A 13080-nucleotide genomic window follows, 5' to 3' on the forward strand; every position below is an offset into this window, starting at 1 on the left:
TAATACTTTTTTTTTTTACTTTTTATTTCTGGGTATTTTCTTCATTACAGGAACAAAACAAAATAATCAACAAACAGAAAAAAAGAACGGGGAAAAAAAACGGGAGGTCATGGGACGATCAAGAAACTGCCAAAGTAGAATGTCTCATATACAGTATACTTACAATAACTATGAGCTATCCTTCTCATTGGCCAAATAAGAGCCTGTTTGTGCTGTCCTCTGAAGGGAGTAGTACACACCGGTGTAGGAAATCTTCAATTTCTTAGCAATTTCTCGCATGGAATAGCCTTCATTTCTAAGAACAAGAATAGACTGTCGAGTTTCAGATGAAAGTTCTCTTTTTCTGGCCATTTTGAGCGTTTAATTGACCCCACAAATGTGATGCTCCAGAAACTCAATCTGCTCAAAGAAGTGCCCATCCAACCAATCCAACTTGTGGGAGCTGCTTCTGGAAGCGTGGGGTGCAATTTCTCCAGATTACCTCAACAAATTAACAGCTAGAATGCCAAATGTCTGCAATGCTGTAATTGCTGCAAATGGAGGATTCTTTGACGAAAGCAAAGTTTGATGTAAAAAAAATCTTATTTCAAATACAAATCATTATTTCTAACCTTGTCAATGTCTTGACTCTATTTTCTATTCATTTCACAACATATGGTGGTGAATAAGTGTGACTTTTCATGGAAAACACGAAATTGTTTGGGTGATCCCAAACTTTTGAACGGTAGTGTATATATATATATATATATATATATATATATATATATATATAAAATATAGAGCATTTTTTCTCCAAAACCGTCAGTGGTGTTGAGTGCTCGACTAATGAGGAGCGGAATATATCAACACGGATACAGGAAAAAAGATTTTAATGTATAGCAGTACAGGCCTGTTTCGTGCGTCTCGCACTTTTAGCATTTGATGAGTGCGAGATGCACGAAACAGGCCTATACCGCTATGCATTAAAATCTTTTCCCCTGTATCCGTGTTGATATATATTTATACACACACACACACACACACACACACACACACACACACACACACACACACACACACACATATATATATATATATATATAAAGTTTATTTACTTACTTACAGTGACTTTAAAACCGTTATCGGTAGCACTGTCTAACCCATGTGTCCAATCTGTGTCTAACCCAACACAAGTATGTAAGATGGGTCCCACTTAGAAAATCTACTTCAAAAAGCACAACGAGCACATTCAAGCTATCCTGTTTAACCGGCTCTGAACAACAATGCAAGCTTTGACCAGAAAAGTGGACTCAGTTCACATGACTTTCTGAACCACTCTGGGCTGAATGGAGGCTATTCCATCCTCGTATCCTCCTAGGTGACATAAGAGATGGTCAAAAGTAATCGATTCCCAATTCTGCCAAAATGATGTATTTTCATCTCCAGCGTAACGCATGCCAACAGGAGCATACGCTGACACACCGTATGTCACTACTAACTCCATGCTCTGTAGAGCAGCCCCACTTGCAGCACAGGTACGGCAAATTAATGCTTTTAGTGCCAACCAAAAGGACTATAATCCTGTTCTACACAATATATTTATATCTGTGTGTGTGTATGCCTGTCTCTGTGCCTGTCACATGTGGATCACATACCCACAGACGATTCTGAATGTTTTTTGCCCAATCTATCCCAATTTATTTGATAAAGAAAATTATCCAATGAAACATTTAAAAATGATGTCCTCCAAAACGAATCAAATCAGAAGCCAATCTAAAACACACTTCATCTGGAGGAGGATCTCCTGTCAGCACAAGTAAAGCCAGCTGTCTCCATCACCTCACCTCTCACTGAATACCTCCTCTTCCTCACACCCAGCGCCATGGTGTTCATTTCCAATCAGGGTCAGGGGTTAGAAGCAGGGCAGTCATGTCAAAGCCGTGTCTTCCCTGAGTCTGGCAGCGCTTGGCCGGGTCTCCATTCCACCAGTAAGTCTGCTGAAGACTGAGGCCCCTCTATTGACGCAACAAGTCGTCTAATAATATTACTGCGTTGCCACGGCAACACCCGACAATGTGTCCGGGAATGCTGTGCTGTCGTAGCACCTCCTGCCTTTTGAAGGAAGAAAAAACCCTCAGCTCCTCCTCTCCTCTTCTCTATCCTTTCAAAAGCTACCCACTCCTTGTCTCCTTCTCCCGATAAAAAGCCTCGCACTCTTTACCTCTGCTTCAAAGCCTCCTCCCCTTAAAAAAAAATAATACAAAAATCCTCCATAACCTCCTTAATCAAGCGTCCTCTCCTCTTTCCTCCAAGCAGCTTGCTCTCATCTCTTCCTCCTGCCATGCTACCATGCTGGATGACATACTTGCATGCATACATGCAGCTGGTCAGGTATGGTGGTGTCCTCAGAGCTGATGTGGACAAGCCCAGACAGCAGCCTGACAGGCCATGCTGTGTTTGTTCTGCCACATGCAGTAGGACCACTACCAGAGGTTTAGCGCTGCTGAGTTAATGTAATGACACACAAGCTTTAATACATAGTGCAAAAGACAAATAGGAGTGTTTCCTTCAAAATGTGACACAGACAAACCCCCAAAAATGTAAATTAAAGCATTTGCTACTATTTGGACAAAAGTTCGTATATTACTATGTGACATCTATAAAGTAAAGTGGGGGAAAAAGGAAAGGAAGCAGGGCAGGCTAAACTAACTGCTAGCCCATGCAGACCGGCAGTTCCGATAACACTGAGGGCGGTCTGGTGGCGGCCTCACCTAGACTGTGTTTTTAGTGTTGTCGCGGGGAGGTGTGTCGAAGGTGTCGGGCTGGGAGAGCTAGCGTGGGATTGGCTGGGGGAGCTTGGTCTGCTGCGTCCAGTGACCACAGCCCTGACCGGAGCTGCACCTGAGGAGGCTAAACTAACTGCTAGCCCATGTAGACCGGCAGTTCTGACAGTCATCCTGTCTGGCGTTCATTCTCCTGGGCAGCTATTTTTTAAACTTTTGTATGTTTAGTTTAGATATATGTATTAATTTGGCTATATGTGTTCTTGTAGTTTTTCGATATGTGTTTTTGTGTTTGTGTTGCACTGCTGTGGGCTGGGGGAAATGATGTTTCGTTTCATTTCATGTGTGCGAGTGCATGAAATGAAATGACAAATAAAGGGTTTCTGATTCTGATCTGCTGGTATCCAGTGTAAACTCTTCATTAACTTGAGTTATCCTTTGATATTAAATGTGTCATAATTTGTATTATTTTAGAGTGAAAGGTAGATGGCACATTCTTGGCCAGGTGGATATGTCATGGTGGAAGAAAAGTCTTTGTTTCATTTTTCTGCTCGGCTAGCGGTAAAGGAAAGATCAGTCCCGGTCGGTCAAAGCCATGCCCGGTAAACACTCACCTAGAAAGGTGCTCGCGATGAACTCTGACACCTGGTTCCCTGAGCGGCTGGTCTCTGATAGCTGTGTGAGCTCTCTGTTCAGCATCCTCTTAAACTGTGTGGACAGGACAGAACCAGAGACATAAAGGACTGTGGTGAGTCACAGCATACGGGACATTCACAGAAGTATTAACATACTTAAACAACATACATACTATACATACATACTATAACAACTTTCAGAACAGATGACTTACTCTATTCAGCTCCAAAAAGAACTGGGGGAAAATGGTGTATTTATTTGGCCAATGAGAAGGATAGCTCATAGTTATTGTAAGTATACTGTATATGAGACATTCTACTTTGGCAGTTTCTTGATCGTCCCATGACCTCCCGTTTTTTTTCCCCGTTCTTTTTTTCTGTTTGTTGATTATTTTGTTTTGTTCCTGTAATGAAGAAAATACCCAGAAATAAAAAGTAAAAAAAAAAAGTATTAACATAGACGGACATGTTAGTCCAGTTATATACATTTTTACATCCACATGTAGACATCGTACGCTATGACATACTGTGGACCAGTGTTGTAGTACTCGAGTCCAGGATTCGAGTTGCACTCGAGTCCTGATTTTCAAGACTTGGGACTCGACTTGGACTCGAGCACTGATGACTCAGACTTGGACTCAAGCATTGACTGCATTCGGACTCGGAAGTTGGAGATGATGACTCGGACTTGTTAATTGATAAAGACTTTTTGTTAGTTTTTTGTAATAGGCCCAAATAATTTGGCATAAGATATTGACAGCTACATTCATTTTTAATTATGATAATTACTTGTATATCAGCTTTTTTACGGTGCCAGAGTGGAGCACTGGACCCCTTTTGGAACATGACTCAGACTCAACCTTGATGACTCAGACTTGGACTCAGACACAGGTAATGGGGACTTGACTCAGATTCGACTCAGACTCTTCTTTGGAGACTCGGATTTGAACACTGGGGACTCGAGACTTGACTCGGACTCGAGGTTTAGTGACTCGACTACAACACTGCTGCGGACAGAGTGAACTAGTCATGGTATGCCTTGTATATGGTATGACACAGACACGTTGGTAAACATAGCTTGTGTAGATACATGGTTAGTAAGCCTATAACTTACTAGTCATCGATAGGCAGTTAGTCAACCTTTATCTTAAATCAAGAGAGTGGTAATTATTTTAAAGTGCATATTGAAGTCAAGCCATGATCTAAGATACCTCACATAATTTCCTGTCTGCAGAAATAATACCAAGGACAAAACATAGGGAAACAATGGTGATGGTATGAAGTTTTAAACACTTTGGATCCCCATAAGTAAGACGCAAAGCTAGATATACAGTGATAAAGCCAAAATACAAATGAATGGACAATCTGAATTGAGCCATCTCTGAGGGTCATATTCATTTATACTCAGGTGTTAAACGCCATCAAGTCCTCACTCTCAGCGTGGGAGCAAACAGAGACACTTAAAGACAGCACTGCAGGGCGCCTTGAGACCTGGGATGTAGGTTGCAATGGAGGAACCTGGTAGGCCAAGGCAGCCCTGCCCAGCCGGCCAGTGAGCCCCCGTAGCTACTGTAATGTCTCCCTGAGGAGCAGAATGCTAGCTAGGGGATCAGAGTTCATAAGGGATAGATATGAATGTGTTTCTGTGTGTGTGTGTGTGTGAGAGAGAGAGAGAGAGAGAGAGAGAGAGAGAGAGAGAGAGAGAGAGAGAGAGAGAGAGAGAGAGAGAGAGAGAGAGAGAGAGAGAGAGAGAGAGAGGGTAGATTCCTCTCCACCGATTATGTAACAACTTGTTAACGTGTTGTCTGAGGGCAGAGCAAGAGCAGGGTGGTGTGTGTGTGGATTGGAGGGGGGGGCTGATACTGCAGTGTTTACATGTTACTACAACAAACCCAATTTACCCATTTATTTACGCACATGCACGCGCGCGCGCACACACACACACACACACACACACACATTATTAAAGTCATTTGTCATCCTTCATGTTGCAAATATCCTGTGACTTCCACCAACATCATGGTAACTGTTCTCTCTTGTCACACACAAAAAGGGACCGAGGACCTTGACATCCAATATTTGAACAATTTGTTGGAATGCAATTTCTTGCTTGATATGCTATCAAATACTATACTGCCACTGAGGAATAAAGTAGGATCACTACTCAATGACCAGCAAGCCACTGAGCACTTTTTCCTTGCACTGACAGGACCAACAAGTAACAGATCCCAAAATAAATGAGGCAAGCCCTCCTCGTGCGCTCACTCACCTGTAGGATTCTTGGGAATATGGACAGCCAGAGAGCCAACACAGGCATGGTGATCCACACATGTTGATTCAGATGTAACAAAACCCCATCAAGATAAACACAGACACGCACGCAGCTCACTGGGGGGAGTTCACCGGCTTACAACCAGCCTGTGAACGCATCTGGTCATTCTGTTGTGCTCCGGATTCAAACGGGATAGGCAAACAAGAGTCGATCGGACATCAGAAAACTGGATGCCCCGTACGTTGTCCTGTACGCTGTCCCTGATGTGTTGGGGGGGGGGGGGGTTGCGAGTGTAGGTGTGACTGCAGTCTCTTGCTCAACTACTACCTCCACTACTGTCACGCGCTCAATGTGTAACACAAACACAGGGAGAGACATGGGGGTGGGGGGTGGGACGAGAGCAAGCAAGACAGAGGGAGAAAAGAGAGAGAGAAAGAGAGAGGGAACCGAGGGGAGAGAGAGAGGTGGAGAGAGACAAAGGTAGAGAGAACCAGAGAGAGACTGTGAGGAAAGCCTCCCTCCCTGTTTGTGAGTGTGTGTGTGTGTGTGTGTCTTCTCTGCAGTTGCTTCCCCCTGCCCAATCAGATTTGTCTTTCTCCAGGGGCTGGGTGGAAGAGAGGCTTCTGATTAGCTTATAGGGAGAGGGGGGAGGAGTGTGTGCAGGGGTGGCGGGGTAAGAAGAGGATGCATAGTGCCTTTAGCACCCAGGGGCGGGAACAGATATTGGTTGAGTTAATGGAGGGAGAAGCGCCATTCACTGTTTGCCTCAGTCTCTGAATGAACAAGTATCTTGATGATTAACATGTGTGTGTGTTTGTTTAAAAAAAAAAAAAAAACCTGTCAAAGGACCGTAAATGTGTAAAAGCCCCTGAAGATACATGACTGACAAACAAATCTATTGTTTCAATCGTTCTCAACTTCAAAAGGTTAAGCGGAAGTATAATTTGAGTCATTTCCAAAACAGTGACGTGATGCAGTCCCAATACCCTAAACCACTATCAAACTGAAGCTGTGTGGTGGTCCACCTTTAGAGACACAATAAAAACTCAGTCCAGTCACTTTATCCTTTGGAACAATTTGTCTTCGGCGCCTTTGTATCGCAAGCACAAGTCAGTGGAAGACAAAGAGCTCATATCATCTGTGGAGGCTGTTTGAATGCAAAGCCAAATCGAGACCTCTTTTAATACTCTCAACGTTTGATTCAGTCAGTTGTGGATTTTGTTTGTGTGCATGCTGCATGGCTTAACGTCAGAAATTAACGTCATATGGAAATTGAAACTGCAACTGGTTGCCCTACAAACAGAGATTTCATTTTGAAACCATTTTGAATTATTCCAGCATCAATTATAAGTGATGACAGTGAACAGCATTAAACAATTTACCTCTACTGGAGTGAAAGAGAGCTAACCATCAGCCAGACATGTTGGATTTAGACACTGCCCTGCTTCTTCATCTCTCTCCTTTTGTGTTCATCATCTGCTGCTAGCTTGGCTTTAAATGCTAGCTGTCTACAGTCTTGAGCGCCATGAGACTGTGTGTCCAATCTACCACTAACAAAGGATCCTATTCAAATAGTGTCTCTGTGATAGCACTGCTCAGCACTGAATGTAGACCAAGTTGTGTAATATCAACTGGGCACAAGGATGAGACCTAACGCTCCCATGACAAGCAGAAACCAAAACTAACTCAAACGGGCATATTAGACAAAGGATGGGTGTTAATATTCTGGAAAACTATTAGTATGCAGTTGCTGATGAGGGCAATTTAACAGAGGATGGGCAAGTTGTATGCAGGGACAAGGAGTTAAGAGGAAGTTTGAAAAGAAAAACAGGACACACAACGTTCTGTTTTCTAAGATCTCAGGGCAATATTTCTTAATACGGAAGTTTACCTGGCAGAACTTTTTTAAAAAAAAATATGGGTCATTACATCTTGTGGGTGCAACATTCAGTAGATTATTGTCCGTGTCGGCTGCCCCTATGGCTCTAATAAATTATAATGCCACTAAAATATAACAAGAAGGGTTTTTTTTCTGCAATGAGTGTCTTGATGCTTGCTCAATAATCCACGTAAGAAAATCAAAGATGGTTGAATCAGTTTATATGGACACAACGTTTACTGACAGATACGTTTCATCACTCAACTGACATCTTCAGTCTAAACTGACTGCACGTATACCCACCTTTATAAAAATTCTAACTGGGCATTTGTCAAAGCCAGGGAGACACTCAAACAGCGCACCAGTCAATCGAAGAGAGGAGAAGGACAACAGCTGCGTAAGCGTAAACCAGTGGTGATTCCATATGTGGCAGGAGTGTCGGAAAAGCTGAGATGCGTAGTTTCAAAATACCATGTCTCATTTGCTTTCAAACCCCAAAACATGTTGTGCCATAAGTTGGTCTACCCCAAGGATCGCATCCCCTATTGACTGGTGCGCTGTTTGGGTGTCTCCCTGGCTTTGACAAATGCCCAGTTAGAATTTTTATAAAGGTGGGGATACGTGCAGTCAGTTTAGACTGAAGATGTCACTTAGTTGAGTGATGAAATGTATCTGTCAATAAACGCTGTATCTAGACGAACTGATTCAACCTTCTTTGATTCCGCAATGAGGATACTTTTAAAGATTTTGGCCAGAAACTTGGGTTGGCAAACAATACATTTGTGATACTGTAATTTGAATTTCTTGCTGGTCAAGGCATTTTGGTTTGGCAACACTGTTTCAAGACCTCACCAAATATTGAAGCGTTCATTTTGGTGGGAGGGCACTCTCAAAAAGTAAAAAAGTGCTGGTCAGTGTTTGCTGCTACTGTCCTCTTCAGATCTGCTACATATATTTTCACCCTCTCTAAGGATGGGTTCAATGTCTCACCTTATTGGAAGCCATCTCGCTGACAGAGTGCCTGGTCTGTAGAGTCTCCAGCTGGTCCAGGCACCAATCCAGCTCCTCCATGGTCTCTACTGCCAGCTTCTGGTATTGTTCTTCTGAAGGATTAGAGGTCAGAGGTCAGAAGTCAAGTTTCAATGAAAATTAAGTGACACATTAGCACAGAATCATACCTGGAAAAGAACCGGGTACACTGTGATTGGTATGTCTGGTGACAGAAGAGGTCCTTAGTGTAAAAGCCAACCTACATCAAGTGTCAGTATATCTTTCAGAATGTATGGTTGAAGCTACCATCACATCTTTGTCAGTCACATCTCAGGGTTTGCTGAGAACAGCCCAGTGCTTATATCACCTTATAATGAGTCCAATGAAAGCCAATGGGACAATGATAATGTTTGCTTTCAAATCATTTCACAGGACAGCTGCATTTTGAATCATCCTAGATTCTGTCACAAGAGATAGTCCTCACTAAAGTCAAAGTCCACCATACAGAGCTGTCTAATGTAGAGCTAACTTCAGACTGACCTGTTACACATGGTTTGCACATGGATGGTTGATTACTGCTTGATGGCCGCCTGGAATGAAGATAACAGACAGGCTATTAGTGAAATCAACAAATTAAACAGTCAGTCAGTCAGTCATTCAACGACACATCCATCACTCCACCTGTCCATTATTATCTGTCAGCCATAATATCCACTCATTTAGTCTATTTACTTATTCTTACTTGTTGGCTACACGATCTTGCAGGTGTGTCAAAGCTGCAAAGTTATTTCTTACTGTTCTCAGGCTGGCAAGTACCTACAGAGAGAGAGAGAGAGAGAGAGAGAGAGAGAGAGAGAGAGAGAGAGAGAGAGAGAGAGAGAGAGAGAGAGAGAGAGAGAGAGAGAGAGAGAGAGAGAGAGAGAGAGAGAGAGAGAGAGAGAGAGAGAGAGAGAGAGAGCGAGCGACAGAGAGTAGGCTTTTAACAGATTCAAAAGGCCAGAGGGATTATGAATCTCATTAAACACATAAATGACTGTAAAACTCTGGTTTTAATTAGGAAAGCTAAGTATAGAAGGCAGGGTGGCCTCGTGTTTCTGTGAGGGTATTCCATCTACTGTAAAGCGCTGGTTCAAACCCCTGTGTGGTCATATCAAAAGGTATTTCCAAAGGTATGACCACACAGGGGTTTGAACCAGCACTTTACAGTAGATGGAAGATGGAAAGCCCTCAGGTAGAGGGTTGTTTACCTGTAGGTATACAGGTAGAGCTGTAATATACAAAAGATATTTGACAATGCATTTTGTAGTAGACACACTACAGGTTTCTCACACTAGCTTTTTGTCACTATGCCCCAACCAGAGGGTGGGAGAGTGAATTATCCCTGCAAGGGAATAATAAAGTATGTAAAATAAATTAATGAATAAAAAAAAATGTGACTCTTCTACTAAAGTTATAACAAAGAACAATCGAAATGCAAAAAACAGACAAAAGTTCAGGCTGGAGACCCACTATATAATTTAGAGGTCAAATATAGCCATTACTTTGACGTTACGACAGATTTTAAAGATTATACCTAAGTAAGTGTTATCTTTCAATTATTGTTTGCTTTTTTTTTTAAACAGACATTTAGATTTTGTGTTGCAGTGAGGAGAATCAGGGGAATTCGTGTTGTGAAACAAATTTGGGGGAGGGGGCGTCCCCAAATCCAACTCTCAGGAAGTGCACTACTGCCTCAAATGACAATAAGATTCTTAATATGAGCTGTTAAGCGTAACGTCCAATCCAGTCAAATCCAGATTGGATGTTCGACAGACCGGTTGTCCCCAGGCTGAGGCGTTTAAACACCGATTCACACCTGTCACAGGCAGGGCACATACCACCGGATCGGATCCTAAGGGTGAATTCTTAGTCAAATCAAGTCACCAAAAGGACCTGAGAAATGGTCATGTCAAAGGTCTCCAAGTTTCACAACTCCAACGTAGGGGAGTAGAAATGCTATACCTCTCCGGTTTTGAAACCCTTGACAGCAGACGTGTGATCCTGTTATGCTAGTTTGGTGATTCCCCTGATTGTTTTGCAGTCGATCCAAAGTGGGTCATGACCCTCTGTGTGACTCAAACTCTCTAGAGCACAGGATCCTAGATGAATCTGTGCTAGGACCCTACCAGTACTGTAGATTATATCACTGGGTCACCATGAAAAGGCAAACTGAGGCATGTGGGAAGGCACATATACATGCAAATACAAATGCATATTTATACAAATACACTCATACAAGCAAACACACACACACACACACACACACACACACACACACACACACACACACACACACAGAGGTGTGTGTGTGACCTTGATCAGCACAGCGTTTCCACTACCACAGTGAATACCCTACCAATCCTTGTCAGTGGGATGTGAAAATGAATGTTTTCATTCACAGTGAAAAGGAAAGCACAGATGTACAACAAAAGTTTATTTCCGTACCATAGAAATACAGGGTTTCAAAAGAATAATCTGGTGAAGACTGGATCACAGTGGACGTCTTACAGTGGTGACTACTAAAAGTAATGTTTCAAATTCACTATTCTTTTCTCTAAAGACTGCCTTATATTTAAATTGGTTGAAAGTTTCAACAAGTGGAGAGGTGGCTCATTGTGGGACAAGACTATTGGTCTTAACATACCGCATGCTTTTTTTTAAAGAACATAATGTCGCTGTCGAGCAAAAAACACATATCTACAAATTCGGCGATTTTATTTTCATTACATAGACTGATTGTGTGTGGATCCAACGCCTCAATGTTCCTAGACAAATGAAAAGTGTTTTTACAAAGCCTGTGGTGATGTAATGGTTGGTTATAAAGTGATGAAATAATAATGATTTTTTTTCACTTCCTGTAAAGTTAACTCCTTTGCAGATATTTGGTTTTCACCCATCAGTGACAATAATTACCACAGTGAAGATTAAACTGACTTTAATGTAACACAACACTGCAGAGAGTTTGACGGTATAGCCTTTGTATGATGACAAAGGAACAAAGGAAGTGAGACTGTCAAAAATGCTCCCCCACCCATCAACCCCAATACCTACACCCCCCCACCCACCACCAATATGAAAGTTTTTCTGGGGGAAACAATGTAACATATCTGAAATCAAGGGTGGAGGACCAGTGTGGGTCTCTAGGATATGATGTTATGTGACGTGGCTTCAGTCCATTGACTGCTTTCAGTCACTTTGGGAAAAAACATCCGAGATACTGCTGCTCATCAACACACTGTAGGGTGGGAATTCACCTTCAGCTACAGCCAGATGCTATCAAACTCAAGCTGTGGGTGATAAATGTATCTTAGTTTACTTGGGATTTTTTCTGTTTTAAATATACATTTGGCTGAGGGTCAGTAAACTGAAAATCAAGCAGACATTGTGGCCAGTGGTAAGGACAGTTGGTTTCCCCCCCCCCCCCTTTTCTCCTCAATTGTATCTGGCCAATTCCCCCACTCTTCCGAGTTGTCCCGGTTGCTGCTCCACCCCCCTCTGCCGATCCGGGGAGGGCTGCACACTACACATGCTTCCTCCGTTACATGTGGAGTCGCCAGCCGGTTCTTTTCACCTGACAGTCAGGAGCTTCGCCAGGGGGGGCGTAGTGGATGGGAGGATCACGCTATTCCCCCCTCCTCCCCGAACAGGTGCCCAACCAACCAGAGGAGGCGCTAGTGCAGTGACCAGGACACACACCCACATCCAGCTTCCCATTCACAGACATGACCAATTGTGTCTGTAGGACGCCCAACCAAGCCGGAGGTAATACGGGGATTCGATACGGTGATCCCCATGTTGGTAGGCAACGCAATAGACTGCTACGCTACCCGGACACCCAATGGACAGTTGGTTTCTTGCCCTGATACAAGAGTGTTGTGCAATAGTCCCCCCCCCACACACCTTTTCCCCCCCAATTAACCCACTCTTCTGAGCCATCCCGGTCACTGCTCCACACCCTCTGCTGACCCAGGGAGGGCTGCAGACTACCACATGTCTCCTCCAATACATGTGGAGTTGCCAGCTGCTTCTTTTCACCTGACAGTAAGGAGTTTCGCCAGGGGGACGTAGCACGTAGGAGGCTCACGCTATTCCCCCCAGTTCCCTCTCCCCCCAAACAGGCGTCCCGATCGACCAGAGGAGGCACTAATGCAGTGACCAGGACACATATCCACATCCGGCTTCCCCCCCACAGACATGGCCAATTGTGTCTGTAGGGACACCCAACCAAGGCGGAGGTAACATGAGGATTTGAACTGGCGAGCCCCATGTTGGTAGGCAATGGAATAGACCACTACATTACCCAGACGCCCAAGTAATATATATTTTGATATGATGTGAGGGGTTGTACAATATGTCGCTTGTTCTTACAGCTGGTTGTGTAATATGTTCAACACTATATGTGTAATTTGTGGTTGTGATTTGCTATAGGTATGTGTTGTTATGTTATGTTGTTTGTTTGTTTATCCTTATTACTACTCTGGAGGCAGTTATATCATGTGTAGC

The 13080-nt window shown here is 43.3% G+C and overlaps 1 protein-coding gene across 4 annotated transcripts in view; it reads right to left on the minus strand.

Moving 5' to 3' along the window:
- LOC130110520 (cAMP-specific 3',5'-cyclic phosphodiesterase 4D-like) overlaps nucleotides 1-13080 on the minus strand; it is a 119642-nt gene that overhangs the window by 24491 nt on the left and 82071 nt on the right. For all 4 annotated transcript variants that reach the window (XM_056277646.1, XM_056277649.1, XM_056277647.1 and 1 more), the window contains exons 4-7: nucleotides 9281-9354; nucleotides 9079-9128; nucleotides 8539-8651; nucleotides 3377-3470 (exon numbers count right to left, since the gene is read on the minus strand). In XM_056277646.1, the coding sequence (XP_056133621.1) occupies nucleotides 3377-3470; nucleotides 8539-8651; nucleotides 9079-9128; nucleotides 9281-9354 (331 nt within the window). The remainder of the gene's footprint in view (nucleotides 1-3376; nucleotides 3471-8538; nucleotides 8652-9078; nucleotides 9129-9280; nucleotides 9355-13080) is intronic.

This window comes from Lampris incognitus, chromosome 3 (genome assembly GCF_029633865.1).
Source record: "Lampris incognitus isolate fLamInc1 chromosome 3, fLamInc1.hap2, whole genome shotgun sequence".
Lineage (NCBI taxonomy): Eukaryota > Metazoa > Chordata > Actinopteri > Lampriformes > Lampridae > Lampris > Lampris incognitus.